We start from the raw sequence: 20,944 nt of genomic DNA, 5'->3' as shown, positions 1-20,944 counted from the left end.
AGAAACGTTTTGTAGTGTTTTAAATAATATATTAAATACTCAGTTTCGTTCAAAGCAAAGTTTTAGTTCTCAAGTTATTATTAGCATTGTGTATGGTATAAAGATGTAGAAAACTAAATGCAATGTTTATACCTGTTTGGTCCCAAGTACTTAACTACAAAATAGGTCGTCTGTGCTGTGCTTACCATAGATATAAAAACCTGCTTTTTTATTGTTATAAGACCTCAAGTTTCCTGCTGAGCCATTGGTGGGCAATGATGTCTAAGAAAAGATATCTTATTAAGTTGTCTTACTGTATTCTAAAACGTTACATCTACATACCAAGCTGTTTATTAGTTACCAGCCTAGTTTATTGAACTTTGATGTTCTATTTATTTAAAACTCAAATTAAACATAAAAGAAAAAAATATATTTCTTATTCATCACTGTTAAGAAGAAAATGTAGAAAAACACCCTGTTTATTTGTTGTTGTTGTTTTAAATTTTCGCGAAAGTCATACAAGGGCTATCTGTGCCTAGCTCTTTCTAACTAGGAAACGATAGGACAGATAGAAGGAAACTCTACCTATCGCCAACTCTTGGTTTATTCTAGTTTAACTAAATAGCGACATTTAACAGTACTCTTAAAACGCACAAACAATCCCAAAGTGCGAAATGCGTTATTGTAGCAACTGAACGCATGCTATGAACAGTCAAATTTATAATTGGGGATCGCTAACCATCAGGCCACACTTTCTCCCTAAAAATATCAAAAAAGGTTTTCTTTACGTATTGTTAGTCAGATATTTTTTATTTGTTTAAGTATTTAAGTATTCGATTCAGTGTTCCCAATCCAGCACCTTATGTGACACACAGACTAAATGGTCGTATCAAAGATCCCCTAAACTCCTTCCTACTGAGAACGAATGCAACTATTTAGCAACACTCATCGTTTATGTTGTGAATAGTGGAGTTGGCTGCCATAGTTATAACATAATTATGGCTGATAGAGTGGAGTGTGCTCATTAGCGGCTCGAACCTTGTTAGTCTAACTAACCATTGAGCCATGCACTTCCTCTTAGGAAATCATAAAGATTAAGATAGATGAAACAATACCATTGGCGGTTAATTGTGAATATTGTTTCTATTTCTTTTGTAGTTATAAGATAAAAGTGTTGTTAAACAACCAGCTGATGAATTTGGGTGATTTTTTTTAATACTTATAATGATTAAGTGAATAAAGGCTTTTTGTGCAGTAGCCCCAAATGCAAAATGGTTCTTATAATTAGTTTTCTTGGCACAGTAATATATAAAGCTTGTTTCTTGGTAATAATTTCAAAATGTTGATTTTTTTTAAATGGGCGTTTGGCAAGAAGAAAGCTATAACTTGTTTTCATTATATCTATGTCAGTAAAACATAAATAATTTTTACTTGTCATTCTGAAGAAGCTTTGGATTTTATTTATAGCTTTCATAACTAAGAAAAACAAACGTTAATGTTGGCTTTCTTTCATACGTTAAGATATAATTTCAATAAAAACAGATTAAAAGGAATAAGTATTATTACTAAATACATACCTCTCACTTCCCATTCAGAAATAACACTATGTAAATACTCTGACATAATATTAAAATAACGCTATATAAATACTCTAACATAATATTAAAATAACACTATATAAACACTTTGACATAGTATTAAAATAACACTATATAAACATTCTAACGTAATATTAAAATAACACTATATAAACACCCTGACATAGTATTAAAATAACACTATATGAACATCCTGACATAGTATTAAAATAACATTATATAAATGCTGGCATAGTATTAAAATATTCATTAAAATTAATCTAATTTTTAATTTATTTTCCGAGAAAATTTGCTGATAAATCTAATGCCTAACTATGGTCATCTGAAGGCGGAACCACGGATATTCCGTATCTGCCCTTAGGATTTACGTCAATTTTCCTGATTGGATACTAACGACTGTCGCTATAGCAACCGCGGATTTTAAAGTAAAATACGATTTTTCGACAGCTGTGTTTACTCGAGGAGCTAATCCAGAAATCATGATAGGCACAAGTGGTTGGTCGGTCTAACCTTCACGTGCCGCTTTTTAAACACCAAGAAGGATTTATTGACAAGGTGTTTACAAAGAGAACAGAATATAGACGTGTGATCGGTTGTTCACAGGAAGACTAAGCTGCATACGTCATGTATTCGTAAGTAATCTTTTTCTACAAATTGCTTCTCATCTTAGAACGTACGTCATCTGTTTGTTGATTGGTTTCCTCGAGACTAACACAGAGGGATTCGGTTTTATTTTTCTGCATATCTCATGCGGTTCTAATAAAGTATCTGTCATGAATACTCGAAGGAAAGTTTATTTCATGTAAATGGTTCAAGTCCTCTATTTTTTTCCTTAGAAACGTCTATTACCTAAGTCAAGATAAAGCTTGTTTACAGACTGATATTTAAGACGTTTCTGTGCAGAATTATAGGAGACTCGGAAAGCACCATGGTGTACAATGGTAAGGAAACAAACTCTTCATTTGAAATAACTTAGAATTGTAGTAAAGAAAACTGTTAACAATGTCCATAGCAAGTGTATTGCTTTGATAAAAAAAACAATAGAAAAATAGCCAGGTGTTAAAACGAATTTTCTCATGGAAAATGATATTTTTGTATTTTGTTCTTTAATTTCAAGTGTAATAAATTATAAGCTATTACGTCAAGTGGCCTCAGTTTCATGACTTCGACAGAAATTTCGTAACACCAGATTATTTGTTTGCTTGTAGTTAAGCGCAAAGATACAAAATGGGCTATTTGTGCACTGCCCTTCGCTGGTATCGAAACGAGGTTTCTAACGTTGTAAGTCCACAAACATACCGCTGGGCCATTGGGGTCATTACGAGCTCGACTGGGGTAATCATGTTCCCATGTTATAATGACATAGTATTACGTGTAGAATAATGATTATGTAAAATAAACGTACAATAATGAAAGATTTAATTTTTGTTAATGGCTTTCTCCAAAAAAAAAAAAAAACGGGTACTACTTAAATCGTTTACTGAGAGTTATGAACATTGATGTGATTTTATAAGAATGATGTTCCAATTTATGTACAGTTTTTAGAACTATTTATTACATCGTAAATCCTGTTAATTCTAATGCCGTAGCACTTACTTGACACCATGCCCTCTTGTATAGGGAAGTAAGCACTTGTGAATTACAGTGAGGTTAATCTTAGATCACACATTTGATTGCAATTTCAATGATCCTCCACTGTAAGCAGACGTCGGATCGTTGGGCACACTAAAGGCTTACGAATCCAATAGCGTCTCATTGGTGAAATTAACACAGAGCTTTTCGGATTCCAGTTCCTTCGGGCATTGTTTTAATGATGACAGCTGTTGATATCGAGATGTGACTGGAAAACTATTGACTTTATGGTTTGTGAGTTTTCATCGGTTTCAAATTCGAGGTTCTTATCTTGTCGAGTACGAGCTTTGACGCATGTTTTCTTTTGTTTTTTAGCTAGAAGATTCTCTTTCGCAACCACAGTCTTTGCTTTGTGGATCAAAGCGTTACTTTGAATAAGCTTTAGGTATTGTTCTGAATTTCTGATTCTGTCCTAAACTTTTCACCACCCAACTTTATTAACTTCTTTTAAGAACATTAAAAGTTTCCTTCTTTGAAATGTTTTGTTGTCTGACTCCACGTTGTTTGTCGTTAACAATCTGGTTATATGAATACCCTTTTTGGAAAGTTTAATGATGTGTTACTTCAGCCATAAGATTACTAATAGCAGTATTACATGTCGGATTGTCGAGAAGTTGCACTTAACTAAATATGCCAATGCTAAACATTTCGCTCAAAGCAGAACGTTACTGTGATAAAATATAAAAATTATTTTTATACAGCTTGATTAACCCTCTTTGGTTAAAAATTACTGAGTGCAATCACTTAAGAAGTACTACTGTCTCCCTCTATGTTTTGAAATGATATCCATGAAGTTATTACAAAGCTTTAAGACTTAAAATAAGTGAGAAACATTGTAGGCAACTAAAACAACTTTTCTTTTTTCTGTTTGTTTGTTTTTAATTTCGCACAGAGCTACTCGAGGGCTATCTGCGCTAGCCGTCCTTAAGACTAGAGGGAAGGCAGATAGTCACCACCACCCACCGCCAACTCTTGGGCTACTCTTTTACTAACAAATAGTGGGATTGACCGTAACATTATAACGCCGTCACGAATGAAAGGGCGAGCATGTTTGATGTGACGGGAACTCGAACCCGTGACCCTCGGATTACGAGTCGAGTGCCTTAACCTTATAGGTATGAGGGGTCAAGTTGTCAAATACATGAAAAAGAAATTATTATTAAGCATAGCAAATATATTTATGAAACTTAAAAAAAGAAACCCCTGTGTGTACAAAATGCAGCAGCCTGGCATGTCTAGGTGATTAAGGTTCTCCAATCGTAATCTGTAAGTCGCAGGTTCGAAGCTCCGTCCCACTAAACATGCTCGCCCTTTCAGCCTTGGGGCGTAATAATTTGACAGCCAATCCTTTGTTGGTAAAAGTGTAGCCCAAGAGTTGGCGGTGGGTGGTGATGACTAGCTGCCTTCCCTCTAGTCTTTCACCACTAAATTAGTTCAGAAAGCCTTCAGGTAGCTTTGTGAGAAATTCAAACCTAGAAAACAAACTGTAGTAGATGGATCATCAATATAAAATATACATTATAATAATTTAAATCGTATTTACCTTAGTTCGTCACATTTCGACATGGGAATTAATTAATATTTAGTTGTTTGTTTTTCAGCGACTTTATGTGTATTTTCTACACTAACATAAAATACTCAGTTCCGCTTCAGGGTTCGAAATACACCCGTGATTAATATAGGCCCAAATATAACTATCGGAGCTCTTGTCAACTACTTTACTAGCTTATCTAAGGGAGACCCCAAAGTAACAGTTGTCAAGACACTTTCTCCTTGTTCCTGAATATGTGTGTCATGATAGATTCCTCGTGCTTCTGAGTGGGGTTTGAATACATTTTAATTATGACACCCACAGGATGCCGAGTTTGTTAAAGAACATAAATTACCATGCCAGATTCGAGTTCATCAAACCCACTTACACACCCTCCTCAATCCTGGATGACTTTCCCAATTTTTTAGTCCTCCCCCATTACGCCGTTTAGATATGGTCACCCCAATCCTTCTCTCAAGTTTGCTTTCCAAACTGTGCCATTAGTTTACAGATAAACAAATTATTGTGCATTAATATAGAATAAGGATATTTGTAATTTTGTGAGTCATGTGAAAATTAACCACATTAATCTATTAATTGTGATGTCTACCCCTAATAGCTTGAGCTTTCTGCGCTCTGTATATTTCAGAAAATCCAGCCCTGAATTTTATTACCATACAGTGGACCCATTGGGGGACTGAATATATATGTATATAGATGCTTCAATTGTAAAAATACAATAACCAAATAATGTGTATTTTGTGGTACACAGAGCAAGTGACCGGTGCAAACATTGTGTCTAACAAAACAGGCCTCAAACATGTTAGCTGGTGTAATTTTTTTTTATATTTTACAGTCTATATAAACATAAAAAGTGTGACCTCATAGCATAACACAATTAACACAAATAAACACAATTTTGAATTGAAAATCAAAAGACATAATAGGATGTTTGTCTGTCAGGCTCTGTATCTCGTAAACGATTAATTGTATAAGAAAACCATATATCAAAATTCTTCTTTATTACAGTGCATTACAGGATATTTTTTAAAATAATCTTGCATCTCCTAAACTTTCGCAACAATATGAACATCAGCCCGTTAGTCTTTGTGTGTACTAGACGATCAACTTAAGAACAACGAGAAATGACTTATTAAAAATACAAATATTTCTTTCTTTGTGAAGGAATTTCATGAAAGAAATATATGGAAAATAGAAACATGAACGAAAGAACGCATAACGAGAGGACGGTTTGGCTATATATTTGTTGTTTTGGTTTCTATATGCATATTTTTCATGCCGATGTTATATAAATCCGTTATTTCATTGTATCGTTTCGAATAAATTGGTTGAATTGAACTGAATGTCTCCCTTTTGATACTTATAGAAACGACAACTGTCAAAAACTCTCGCATCGGTGGCTGTCTTTTCCTGCACTCAGTAAAAGGACAAGTGACAGTGGCAAAATACAGGTATTAACGTCTGCCTATTTGAGTGAATATTTTTCTTAATAAACAAGCATTTTATAGTTCACTTAGTATGAACATGTGGGTTCAATGTTCGTGATTCTTTGCTGCAAGAATGCGACCCGAACTTTGGAGTCATGAGGGCGCTATAAGGATGATGGTTTAACATTCCATTTCAGTCAGACAAGAATATCCCAAGAGTTGATGGTAACTAAAGTTCATTAGCTGCCTTCTCTCGAGTATATTACATGAAAATTAATGATGGCGTTGCAGCTTTACGCGGAAATTCTTAAAAAAACAACAAGAAGAAAACAAATGATTTAACATGTTTATATCCATCTAACCACACAGCACTAACTTTGTTTTTCAATATGGCTAAAACGTTGCTAGAAATGTTTTATTCGTCTTCATCAAAGATTTTATTTTGAAATAACTAAGAAAATTTGCTTGAGTTTTTTTAAGCATTTTAATTTTTGTAATCGTACGGTGCTTGCCCGGACACTCAAAATATTTTATTGTAATGTAGCAGGAAGCTACTTGAATATCTCAAGAACGTTGTTTTTTTTTTTGCTTTTGTTGAACAACTGAACAATTTTTGGATTTGAGACTTTAAATACAAAGTGCATATTTCGAAACTCAGAAGATTAAATATTCATATGGTCTTTTACGTTGATACTTAGATTTTGGTTCACTTTGGGTAAATTAATGTTTTTATTTTAGAAGATTTGATTTCGTTCTGACTTCTATGATGACCTATAGGTAATAGCTCTCACTTTATTAAGCAGCTGTTTTGTACATATGTTTCATCATGACTTATATATTGGCAAGATATCTCACTTTATTGAAACAGTTATTTTGTATACATGTTTCATCATGATCTATAGGCAATGGCTCTCACTTTATTAAGCAGTTGTTTTTGTACATATGTTGCATCATGATCTATAGGCAAGGAATCTCACTATTTAAATAGTTGTTTTGCACGTAGATTTAACTCTAACTCAATTTAAGCCCTTGTTTTATGCGTATGTTTTATTGTGACTTTAAGACAAGAGTTTTTACTTTGTTTTTATTTATCAGTTGTTGTACAGTATTGTGTTTATAAAATACTGAAATTTAAAACGTTGTTCTTCACTTCAATATTCTTACTTTTCTTACTCCTCAACTGTTGCTTCTTGAAAGGAGAAATACAGAGAAAATAAACATAAGGCTTGGCATGATGTAATGGTTAGGGTTTGGTTTGGTTTGATTTGGTTTGAATTTCGCGCAAAGCTACACTAGGTCTATCTGCGCTAGCCGTCTTTAATTTAGCAATGTGAGACTAGACTAGAAGAAAGACAACTAGTCATCACGACCCACCGTCAACTCTTGGGCTACTCTTTACCAACGAATAGTGGGATTAATCGTACATTATACCGCCACCACGGCTGAAAGGACGAGCATCTTTAGTGGGATGGAGATTCGAACCCGTGATCCTCAGATTACGAGTGGAGTGTCTTAACCACCTGGCCATGCCGGGCCCTCTAAGTGTGATATTTGAAGAATGGTATAAAATATACTCAGCTGTAAAATCTTTCGTGGATACAACCTGATCACAGTTTGTCTTGATATACTATACTTACCTAGTTTCATAGTGCCATAATTATAATATACTACCTTAATCCAAAAATACCAATGATCATTTGTTAGGGTACTCATCTCACACTCTAGGTTACGAGATCAAAATAATTCACCGATAATTCAGCGAGGGGGGTTGCAAGATGACTTTCAATATCCCTATTTATTAGTAAAACGTAGGTGAGTGATGCTAATTGAATGCTTTTGTGTCCAGTTTATCACTTCAATATTAGGAAGAGCTTTGCATGAAATACACTAAACAAACAAGTAGGAAATGTAAATTTAGAAAGTGTAGTTTGTCCGTATCACCATTAAATGTGGTGACTGTGAAAGAGATAAAAATTATAATGTGTAGTATAGATGGAGCCTTTGGGAGAACAATCTGTTTCAGTATCAATGTTTTCATGATCGAAATTTCTAAGGTTTATCAATAAGCCAGTATAATAAAATAACTAATAAGTAGCTCTGTCTCACGTATAGTTTATTCATCGAATGAATAATTAAAACAAAAATAGCATATTTCATCTGTACAAGATAAAAATGAAACTTAATAATAATTGAGATGGTCAAATTATAAAATCTGTTTTATTACACATATGTACACAAATAAACATAACAATATCCACATTTTATTTCAGGGTGGCTCAGCAGGGAGTTTCAGGGCTTATGATACTAAAAATCATGTCTCGATAAATCCACTTCCATTGTATAGCTTTGTGCTCGCAATAAAACTTTAACTTCTTTCTTCCACAATCATTTAAAGAAACCGAAACGTTACTTGCAGTAAACAAAATATGTTTGTGAAGAAAGGTTTGATAAATCTTTATTTTTCTTGGCCGCGATTGTGATTGGTGTAACCAAAATATTTTAATAAAATGTTTTTAATTAATAAATGCACATTTAATTAACTGAACGATAGCACCATTACAACTTCACAGGAGTTGTTTTGATGAACCAGAGACGCGGGTAACTTTGAATGTTAAAAAACTGTAGCACGAAGCATTGAAAATAGAAAAAGAAACGAAAAAAACACGAAGAAAATATTAAATAAGGTGTGACTAAAATATTAAGTCACTGTTACACCAGAAATACATCAACAATACACTTGTGAAACAGAGAACAAGCATAAAATTTTTCTGGCAACATGGAAGTTTTATTAGACGTAACAAAGTGCTGAAGAATTTTCTCACTTCAACGAACGTACACATAAGCATAACTATTTTTCTTTTGTAACATGTCCTCAAAATAAAGTCATTAAATTGTGTATTTTACCCCCTCTAGTGGCACAATGGCATGTTTGCGGAGTTACACTGCTAGAAAACAAATTTAGATATCCGTAGTGGGCATAGCACTGATAGCTTATTGTGCAGCTGTGTGCTTAACTACAAACAAACATTTTATTTAAATTTTAGACGAAAAGAAATTATTACATTTTAATCATAATTAATTCCTGTTTTTTCTTACGTATATAAAACTTACTTTAACGTAAAATATTCTTTTCTAATGTTAATTTCACGTTTTTCAAACACTGATGAAGTTTTCTCTTTTATTTATAAGATTTTAATTTCAGTAATGAGTGTGATTTGCGGATGTGGTGAATAATTTACAGCAAGAAATTAGATAGAAGACGATTCGCTATAGAAGAAACTAGTCTTTCCTTACTATTATAAGATTCTACATTTAAAAATGAGAAACTCGAATTAGTGATGAGTGTATTCTAAAAATAATTAAAGTATACTTCACTGGAAACTAATTGATATTATATTATGTTTTGATAACAAATATGTATAACTTTCAGTTGTTGGATATATTGATCATCTTACAGGTGCGTAATTTATATTTGTAAACGTTTAATCTTAAAATCAACAAACGTACTTCGTATAATTTCGTGAGTCGAACGTTACGAGCGAAGGCTAAGTTTTAAGATTGTGTCTCGAGCATACAGTTGATAAAATATAGCCATTTATTTTCAAGATTTTTTGTAACTATATTCCCATAAGCATGTGTGGACGTCCAAAATCTAAGTACCAGTATTTAAATCAATAAAATCTTTACTAGTGAGTACTGTAAGTAAAGAATTCCTAAAGTTTAACACTTCTTGATATAGGGTTCGGCCACGCAGCTACTCTTGCATTTCGTGTGGCGATTACAAATTACTATAGTATTATAATAACCAGATAAAAGTTGCTAAATGTTTGTATATTTTATGTACTTATAAATATATGTTTTCTTATAGTTAAAGTTATCCTTATTTAACTTTCAGTAAATAATTGTAAATATTTTTTTAAATACCTAAATAGATTACGTGAAGTTTGTTTGTTTGTTTTTTTGAATTTCGCACAAAGCTACTCGAGGGCTATCGGTGCTAGCCGTCCCTAATTTAGTAGTGTAAGACTAGAGGGAAGGAAGCTAGTCATCACCACCCACCGCCAACTCTTGGGCTACTATTTTACCAACGAATAGTGGGATTGACCGTCACATTATAACGCCCCCACGGCTGAAAGGGCGAGCATGTTTGGCGCGACAGGGATGCGAACCCGCGACCCTCAGATTACGAGTCGCACGCCTCAACACGCTTGGCCATGCCGGGCCATTACGTGAAGTGTGTAAACAACAACAACGAGAACAAACCAGCTATGTAGTCAATTTTAACCTGTACTTTAACCAAATGTTACCTCGTCATTTTCAAAACATTTTAAATGTTTAAGTAAAATTTTAAATATTTTCCAGAATACAATGTACAAACTCCCCTTTATTGTGAATGGGGACTTTTCAAAATTTTGACAAATTGAGTAAATTAAGTAAGCCTTATTTTTTTATAAATGACAAAAACATTGATATTTGCGTTCTTTTTAAGAAATATTTTATAATAATGACACATTTTTCATAAGTTTAATATCTTGCTTTTAATACTTTAAATATAGCTTTAAATACTATGCTATCTATTGTTTAAAGGTTTCTAATTCCCGTTCAGGGCGAATTCTAACATAGATCAGTTTTGTTGTTTCATTTGAATGGTATTTATGCAACATGCTGTGTTTGTAGGTCAACTTGTTTGTTTTATTCTTCAAGCTCAGATTTGGTCAAGCATGATTTAGTAAAAGATTCGTAACGCGTTTAATGTTTGTTTGTAACACGAATCTAGTTTCGAAGTTACAGCTCGATGTAAATTTTTCTCATCTTTAAACTTATAACTTATAAACCTATCTATTTAATCTTCAAACATATTAAATGATTGCAATAATACTGATTGCGAACACTAATTATCTGTTGAAACTCACGACAACCCAATATAAAGAACAGATGTAAATAGCAGTATATTCCATCTGGTTAAGCTTGTTCGTTTGTTGTTAAGTATAAACCTACACAACGGGATATCTGTACTGTATGCACTTTAGAATCGAACCTTGAATTTCAAGATTATAAGCTCATAAGTTTATCCCAGAGCCAAACGTAGATGTTTGAATAACGATACTAAATCAATATATATTTGCTCAGATACTTGGCAAATTTGTACTAAACTGCATATGTAGATATATAAGTAAAATAAGGTTATTAAAATTCACATAAATAAGTTAATTATTTTCTCTAATTATAACATTGGTTTTATTTTTGACAAAAATAATGATCTACAATAAGAAGACATGTGTTATTTGATTTATAAACATTTTACTCTCTTACATTGTGTTTATTCTTACATAATAGACTGAATAATTTACACTTTTTTATAACTTTTATACGTCTTGTTCCTGAAAGTTCAAATTGTTACAATAAGAATGTTCTTTTACAATAACATTCTTAATTTTCATTATAACAACTTCTTTTGTAATCATATATAAATAAACTTTATTAAAGTACGTATCTATAATCGTGTAGATGAATTCTCTATTAATCTGTTGTTTGTTTTTGTTATTTTTTAATTTCGCGGAAAGCTACACGAGGGCTATTTGCGCTAGCCGTTCCTAATTTAGCAGAGTAAGCCTAGAGGGAAAGCAGCTAGTCATCACCACCCACCGCCAACTCTTGGGCTATTCTTTCACCAACGAATCGTGGGATTGACCGTCAAAATATAACGACCCCATGGCTGAAAGGGCGAGCATGTTTGGAGTAGTGGAAGTCGAACCCGCGACCCTCAAATTACGAGTCGAACACCTTAACCCACCTGGCCATGACGGGCCTAAAAGATTTAGTGTGACCAGGTAGTTAGGGCGTTCGATTCGTAATATGAGGATCGGAGGTTCCAGTCCTCGTCCCATCAAACATGTTTGCTCTTTCAGCCATGACAACGTCCTAATCTGTTGTATTGTCTAACATTATTCATTGAACATTTTTTTTGGAATATCTAATATAAATTAGAACAGTTATTTTTTTTTCTCTTTGTAATAAAACAGCATCGAATTAAGTGGTAATACTGTAATGTGTTTGTGCAATGTAAGTGATTATTTGGGGTTTCAGATTCTTTGACCTATAGTAAAGCCCTTCGAAAATACAGCTTCATTTCACCAGACGGAGCCACCAACGTCTAAGAATCCCAAAATTTAATTATCTTTATTCCGACGTACATCAACTACTTGAAATATCAAATTGTAATTTTTCGCGACTAGACTAAACAATAATTTTAACATTTTAGTTTATTTTTAAATATAATCTTTATTAACGTGCAAGTTGAGTATTTTGTTTATAAATTAGTTGTTGTATTAATTTTGTTAGCAAGTAATAAAAATAAAAATTAAATTTATTGCAAAATTACAAGTAAGAGAAATTTAAATTGATACTGACTGTTCGAAATAACAAAAAACTTTGATCCCATGAACTTACATAACATTTTTAAAAACCACAACGAAACGTAAAATCTACAAAAAAGGTATAGCTGTCTCACAAACATTTCCATAAACGTGACTTTCACATTAATCTGCTGTAATATGCTGTTGTTTGGAAATTAAAAAGAACAACCGAAACACGCTTTAAACACACGTCAGTAAAATTATTTTAAATGTAGAAAACGTGTTAAAAACGTTATCGAAAAATAAAGATAGCACATAAATATTTAGGTTGGTCGATAATTTATTCAGATGTTAACGCTAGAATTGGTGGAACATTTTTATATTCTCTTATTAGATTTGTATATGAGTAATTTCACTGACTTTCTGACATGTCTCTTATACACACAGTTATGAAAATAATAATAGAAACACACAAGCGGTACAAATACGCAAATAACGAGTAATAATACTTTACATGGTGAATTCATTAATGGTGCAAAATACACATGAAATATCAAAGGAAGAAGAAAAAGTTGTACAATATCCTCTTATTGTGTATGTGAGTAACTTGCTTTATGTACTGCATTACACTCTGTTTCCATTTCTTCATACTATTTAACAATGTAAAATCGTGTAATATTTTTCAACTGTCCTGTATTGCACCGCACAATTTAACGAGGTTGCTTTGTCATCTTTTGACCTTCTCAGGTGCTACACAGTCCACAGCCTGACGAATGTTATTGTCTGAACTCTTTGTGGGCTTAACCATGTTTAAGTGTTTTATCGGTCTTTCCATCATCTAGGTATTGTTTCATCATATTTGTTTTACATTTAAAATCGTTGTTCTGTTTAAAGATGAATCCCTAGCCAAATGATCTTGTTTCGGAAGGAATGACATGATGGATCCCAAGACACTTGAATTTGTAAGTGCTCTTTGTCCCCTCATTTTTGTGTAGATTACCACCAGCAAAGATGTTGCCCAAATTTGTATTGATCCTTGTCAAGTTTCGCTAAAAAATGTTATACATTGACTGTATACCATTTTTTGGTTTTTCATCATCGAACAAATTACCATTGGTTGTTTGATTGATGACGAACGACTTCAACTTTGATTATGTTAAACAAAAAACCCGTCATCAGCTTTAGGTATTCCATTCTTTGTAGTGTGATGTCCACCTCAATCTTTTAGTTTTGTTATCTGTTGTTTTCGAGTAGCTATATGTCCACTGATACACTTCGTTTTCTGTTGTGTTTTGTTGTTTTAGTGCAAAGCTGCACGCTGGGTGATTTGCGCTCTGTCCAATATGGCGTACAAGAACCTCAGATTTTAACACTGTAAGTCCATAAACTTACCAATGACCCATCAAAGGACTCATTTCGTGCTAAATTGTATATTACTGCTCTCGAAATAATATTAAATACCCGTACTTAAACGAGGTCGTTGATAAAAAATTTATCAACTGTTAAAAAACTGTTAAAATTTATTAGACTGTTGTCTATCTCGTAAATAAAACATCTTTATTTAACATTTTTGTAGAGAGTTTTCACTTTCTACCTCAACTGCTTCTATTATGAACGTTTTACGTACCCTTTTCACAATTTTGAACGTAACTCCTGTTAAAATCCGGAGTCTCCCTGTAATTTATACACGCTTCCTCTGCGGTATTTTACTTTTGGGAGTCATGCTGCAGTTACACTACTATTGCTAGGCGTAGTATTACTGTGTTTATTTTTATTGATATTGTATTGGTGTCACACTTTCCGGTTGGTTGGATAATCTACACACGCATGATAATTCTTTCAATTAAATTCAATATTGTTATACGAACACAATCGTTTGTTGTTGTCGAAATCCATTTCTTGAACAGAATTTTACCAATATGAAAATTTTTGCTTGTTTGTAATATTACTGTTTTATAGGTCTTGTCAACGAACACGGTACTAAGAATAATATCTAAGCCTTCTTTTCTGAACATGTAAGCATTGCTCACAAAACATGTGAGACGTGCATAGCTGACTGGTGTTTTCGGCATTGAAAGGAAGCTCAACAAAGTTGCGAGTTGTTTTCTTTTTCTTTACTTAATGGCCTTTAGTTGCTGATTGGTGTGATTTTGCAGGATTCGTCTCACCCGACCAACATCCACTCATTAGGACTCGAGGTGAAGTTTTGTTTGGCTTCTATTTGTTGTCTTTTAATTTTTCTGTATACTTACAGACATAACAAACTTCAATACAACGTTTTGAAGTATTGTTATGACCTACATTTACGGACGTAAAACTAATCAAACTTGTGTACAACGTATTTAAGTTTCATTTTGACCAACATATAAGAACGTAAAACTAAATCAAACTAGTTAGGATAAAACATAAAATAATAAAGTTTTCACTTCATTTGGATAATTAAATCCTACAACTATTATTGATTTTGATTTTTATATCTGATAAAAAATGAAAACTATCAAAACATCTGTGCCGAGTATACTATTTACCTCAAAACATAATAATATACAAACATGCTTTTATTTTCCAGAAATGTCTACTGACTTTGACCTTTAACCTCATAGTATTTGTATTAAACGGTCATTACAAGAAATTACTGAATTCTATCAAAACTAGTATTTGTTTTTAGCAATCCTGAGAACTACTTAATCGAAGATAAAAAGTAGTACATAAATAAAACAGCAATTTTTCTTCTTCACACACATACATATATTTAACACACACACATATATATATATATATATATAGTACACATGCTTAAATTAAGGCTTAAAAATGTGTACTATAAACATAAAATAGTCTTAAACAGTCGCTACTTTAGACCAATATCGATCTTGTTATGTAATCAAGAAACTGAGAAATCAATAAGGAAAAACGATAATAAAATAATTATATGCACAAGAAATTCTAATATTTTTATTTACTAATGACTCTCATTGCGTTATAACACAAAACTCTGATATCCATAGTACGAGATAACAATATCACCACAGCTAAACAGTAAAACCGTGCACTCATAATTACATAAATTTAGAAGTTGTGTTTACTTTGAAATGTCGTAAAGAGTAGTGATTTTAGAACAATATTATTAAAAATTGTAATCTAGAAAGGGGAATACGGATTATTGAAAAGTACAGAAATAAGTTTAATCGAAGTACAAATATTATATTTTGAAGCCTACAATTACGGACTCTAACACAAGTTAACAAATTAGGCTGGGAGTATTGTTCACATTATTGTCTCAAGCTACAAATCGCTACTTTGACTCTGTATTTACAATACGTATCAATATTAGTGGAATTAAAATAGGAATTTGTAGCTTAGGAAAATAATGTAGACACTATTTTCAATTTGTTTGTTGTTGTTGTTTTTTACTTTTTTGAGTTCCTAGTTGGTTTTGTTTGTTTTTGAATTTCGCGCAAAGCTCCACGAGAGCTATCTACGCTAGCCGTCCCTAATTTAGCAGTGTAAGACTAGAGGGAAGGCAGCTAGTCATCACCACCCACCGCCAACTCTTGGGCTACTCTTTTACCAATAAATAGTGGGATTGACCGTCAAATTACAACGTTCCCACGGCTGAAAGAGAGAGAGCATGTTTGGTGTGATGGGGATTCGAATCCGCGACCCTCAGATTACGAGTCGAGTGTGTTAACCACCTGGCCATGCCAGGCTTCTAGTTGGAGGTTTGAAAATATAATCTTTGCATGTTGATTCGCTTGTTTATGTTCTTTTTTCTACGTACGCATATAGGCATTCACTTGACAGTTATACGGTTTTCTATATTTTACTGCTGAATTTTTTTACCATCTATTATTTACTGAAACAGGTGGTTTCTAAAACAAAACAACATTCAAAAGGTGTATAAAAATCTACTGTGGTTATCACCTTCTGTTAGAAAACTCGCTAAAATTAAGGCAGAAAACAACATAGATACAAAGTGCAACAGTGAACTCAGATATGATGAATCCTCAATGTGTCAGTTTCCAATTAATGCGCTGTAAGTTACACAAATTATTTTCCAGTTATGTGCATTTTCAGTGATGGAAAGTGAAGGACTTATAGAAATTCTCTAGGGTAGAAAAATGTAAGCACTTCAATTAATTTTAAAACTACCACATGACATATTAAATACTGCATTCATTACTATAGTCCAGGTTTCAGTAAGATATTTGTAACTGTTTTTTTCTTTAGCGGCTTGTAAAAATTATTATTTGTAGTCACTAATAATAAGGCTGGATACATTATTATAACTATGTACTTTATGTATTTTAATAAAACGAAGTGTTTCTGACTAGTACAAAAATGAGCATTTCTGACTAGTATAACAATGCCTAAATAGCTTCTACATATCTGTCATTCATGAATAGCATCGAATAGTTTATGTTGGTAGCAAAAAAAGAATTTAGAAAAAGTAATACGATTAAAGCCTCAACTTTCAGAAATCAACTTAAAAATAGCCCTACAACCTTCGCAGGAGTTTTCTTAGTAGCTGTACATATATTTTAGTACACTACACCTAGCTGGTTATGTATAGTTTCAAAGAGAAACTTGGCTAGTAGCTATAAAATAATTGATCAGATTTTCCTCCTTCAAAAATCAACATAAAAACAGTTCTGTGACGTGCACAGGAGATTTTTTATTAGATCTGCTCAAGTTTGAATAAAATCTTCGCAGCCGGTTTTTTTCAGTGGGCTTGTGAAACAAGAATAATATAAATGACAAATGAGTGAATTTCTAATCTTGTCTAGTAATCGGAAAATCTTTTTTTTTTGTTGTTGTAGAAGGCCTTGAGTATTGTTTCAATAACAAGTATGCCCTTTAATATTGATTTGCTCAAGTGTTCTATTAACATTTTTTGTGAATTCTTGGGTGAATTTTATTGTGAACCACGTTGTGGTTCATGATAACGATAGCACCATTAAGTGAGCGTAAGTAATAAATATATCAATCATATCAAGTATATCAATCATAAAACAGTTGTAATAATGTGCAAATTCAGTACATTAATAATGCTTTTCTCTTCTACAATATCTGCTTGTCACATGTGTTAGTAATCGAATAGCTTCTTATCATTGGAAAAGCTTCTGACTCATAAATTAAACTACAGTGGAATAATGTTGTGTATCTGTTTAAACTATTATGAACGAGATAAATAATAAACGTTCTGAGTTTCTTCGAAAAGTTAAACTAAAACAGACTGAACCATTAAGATGTATTTTATACATAAAAGCCTTACCTGGCTTTTCAAATTATAGTTTGCGGCCTTATATCGCTAGAAACCGGGTTTCGATACCCGTGATGCGCTATTCGTTGGTAAAAGAGTAGTCCAAGAGTTGGCGGGGGGTGTTGATGATTAGCTGCCTTCCCTCTAGCCTTACAGTGCCAAATTAGGGACAGCTAGCGCAAATAGCCCTCGAGTAGCTTTGCGCGAAATTCAAAACAAACCAAACTATAAAAATAAGTAGTTACACTTAAAGGATAGTTAACGTTCCAAGATAAATTGTCTCAGATATGCAAGTTTCAACTGCAAATAATCAAAGATTGAAAATATTTTTATATCTCTGTGTGTGTATGTGCTTTCATATATATTCTATAAAAGAGCGATCGTATTAAAAAAAGATAAACTGAATTGAAATGTGTTTGAGATTTTAATTACACAAATAAGAATGTAGAACCGAAGTCATATAGTTTGTAAAACAGTTATAACAGGTCTAACATACTAAATAGACAATTAACAAATCGTTGAAAATAATTTAGGCTTGAATGACAAAGCTCACGATTCAGTTAGGAATGTATTATTTTATAAGACAGTTTTGTTTGATATTGAAGAGAAAAGCCAGTGTCGTATATGTATTATTACACAAGTTATTTGTGCTATTACACATTTCCATACTCAAATAAATTATAACAAAATGCAAGTCATAACCAAATTTATTCATTTTGTTAAATATACGCTCCCAAATTGTGGTTTCCTGCACCACCTGGCGAATATAAATATTATTAAAAACCACTGGCATCTGTTATTTACCCAGAATCTTGGCGCTGCGTTGATGACAAGGGCTCCCCATGCGACAGAGAACATTCACAAAACTCTTCACACGAGAGTATTTAAATGGATGATGTGGTAGCTCTCCGTTACGCCCTCTTTACCTTGTTGTTCAGCTCCCAATGTTTCAAGTGTTTATTGACAAATCTTTTAATTTCTATTGAAACTACGTAAGCCACCTGGAAATTTCTCGTGTTCTAGGAGTGTAGTTTATTTAACAGCACACTTAGTCGTCTGCAAGTCTCAGGTTGTGCTTCACGACTCTGTGTGAGAAATGACGTTTTATTGCACATGTTCTCAAGCTTTTAAATTCAATTACGATCTAATACTGCTTTACCTTATGTTTTACAAGCTAATGACTTTGTTATTTTATACAAAGAGAGCATAAATTTCGATTATCTTATGTTATTTTACTGCATATATTATTACAATTATTTAATTAAAAACTAACGTGGGATTAGCTACGTTTTAGACAAAATAGAGTTTAAGCTTGTCGGAAAATAAGTTATATAGAACACTTAAACCAAGTTCTACAGTTTCAAACCTAAAATTAAGCAATACTTATTAAATAACTAAAATAGCTAGAAAACTCATATTGATTTTACTAATAATTAATATGATCGTGTAAAATAAATTCTGACATAGATACAAGTAGTTTACAAACAAAATTAATAACATGACAAATTACAACCTATTTCACAGTGAAATTCAGAGTTTCAGTGACAAGATGCTTTATTCTAAAACCAATAAGGTTAGAAAATGATTAATCGTGATAATGAAAACAGAGGAAAGAGATTTTGCCAATACTTTCTTATTAATTCTTTTTTCGTTATAATAGGTAGTGGTCAAATTCAACTTTGGCAGTTCCTATTAGATCTTCTATCTGACTCTGAGAATACAAACTGTATTATGTGGGAAGGAACCAACGGAGAATTCAAACTCACAGATCCTGATGAAGTTGCTCGCCGCTGGGGGGCGCGTAAGTCGAAACCGAACATGAATTACGACAAGTTAAGCCGAGCTTTACGTTATTACTACGACAAAAATATAATGACTAAAGTACAAGGGAAAAGATACACGTACAAGTTTCAATTCCACTGTTTGACTCAGTCTCATCAGCCTAATACAGGAGACACTGCAGCTTGTAAGTTACAAACAGATTTACTTTTTCCAGCATACCATTTGAACAAGGTAAACATAGACCATTTGAGTGCTAGACCAATGGCACTTATCAGTAATTCTCAACCTTCTTTGTTTGGATCAGCAACGATTCCTGGTCACTACTGGTCAACTGGACCATCTGGGGCCTGCAATCTGAAATCCTACATTTCTAGTCATACTATTCCACATCTCGGTCATCGGGCAAATGGATCAGGTAGCTATTATGCCTGATAATGCTGTTGGATAATAAATAAAAGAAAATTCGAAAATACCTCTGATCATATCGTGTCGACAAGAATAACAACTAACAATAGTGTGGAAGAACTTCGTTATGATAAACGATATTTTGATCAAACTACGAGTTATTGTCATTTGTGATCTCTTTCGCGTCAAAATTAATTAAACATATGCCATTCAAACTATAGGCTTATGCACTTTGAAATGGCACAATAACTTGTTTTTTTTTTTACATTTATAGTTACTTGAATGGCAAGCACGTTTTCTATAAACATCGACAAACGTTTCACTTATCGTGAAAGTAGATACATACGTACGTACAAAATGTGTTGGTGAGAGATGAAACGAACTATTCTACAAATAAAGTATGTTCAACTGGTATAACATCGTAAGTCACTTATTTATGTATAACTTAGTTTGGAAAATTTTTCAAGCTGTATTTATTACTTGAGACTTGCACGAATAAAATTCATTTTCTCAATTAAAATATCAGGTTTGGTTTGAATTTCGCGCAAAACTACATAAGGGCTATCTGCGCTAGCCGTCCATAATTTAGCAGTATAAGACTAGAGGGAATGCAGCTAGTCATCACCACCCACCACCAACTCTTGGACTACTCTTTTACCAACGAATAGTGGGATTGACCGTAACATTATAACGCCCCCACGGTTGAAAGGGCGAGCATGTTTGGTGCGACAGGGATTTGAACCCGCGACTCTCAGATTACTAGTTGATTGCCTTAACCCACTTGACCATGGCGGGCCCAGTAGTAGTAACTGAATCTAAATGACAACTTGATTTTACCAAATTCTTTGTTTCACATTCAAACATTTTTGGTCACACCTTTAATCACATCCGAAGTGTTCTTAATTACATATCATGCCTTTTTGTAAACTACAGCAAGTAACGAAGTGGCA

General features: G+C 33.0%; 1 protein-coding gene across 4 annotated transcripts; it reads left to right on the top strand.

Annotated features, from left to right (window-relative positions):
- Nucleotides 1-2,074: 2,074 nt before the first annotated feature.
- LOC143230897 (transcriptional regulator ERG homolog) lies at nt 2,075-20,508 on the top strand. 4 transcript variants are annotated; one of them, XR_013016670.1, is made up of 4 exons: nt 2,075-2,209; nt 2,414-2,518; nt 6,128-6,212; nt 19,468-19,605. XR_013016670.1 is itself a non-coding variant. In XM_076465198.1 (3 exons), exons 2-3 carry the CDS (start codon nt 2,506-2,508, stop codon nt 20,019-20,021), a joined length of 567 nt encoding a protein of 188 aa, XP_076321313.1. In that variant the 5' UTR covers nt 2,075-2,209; nt 2,414-2,505; the 3' UTR covers nt 20,022-20,508. The 4 variants fall into 4 exon arrangements, 1 of the variants encoding a protein (XP_076321313.1); XM_076465198.1 differs by lacking the exon at nt 6,128-6,212 and having other exon boundaries at nt 19,468-20,508; XR_013016669.1 differs by lacking the exon at nt 2,075-2,209 and having other exon boundaries at nt 2,292-2,518.
- The last annotated feature ends 436 nt before the right edge of the window (nt 20,509-20,944 follow it).

This window comes from Tachypleus tridentatus, chromosome 10 (genome assembly GCF_004210375.1).
Source record: "Tachypleus tridentatus isolate NWPU-2018 chromosome 10, ASM421037v1, whole genome shotgun sequence".
Classification (NCBI taxonomy): Eukaryota; Metazoa; Arthropoda; class Merostomata; order Xiphosura; family Limulidae; genus Tachypleus; species Tachypleus tridentatus.
The sequence above is the reverse complement of the archived record's forward strand: the minus strand, read 5'-3'. Positions and strand labels throughout refer to the sequence as shown.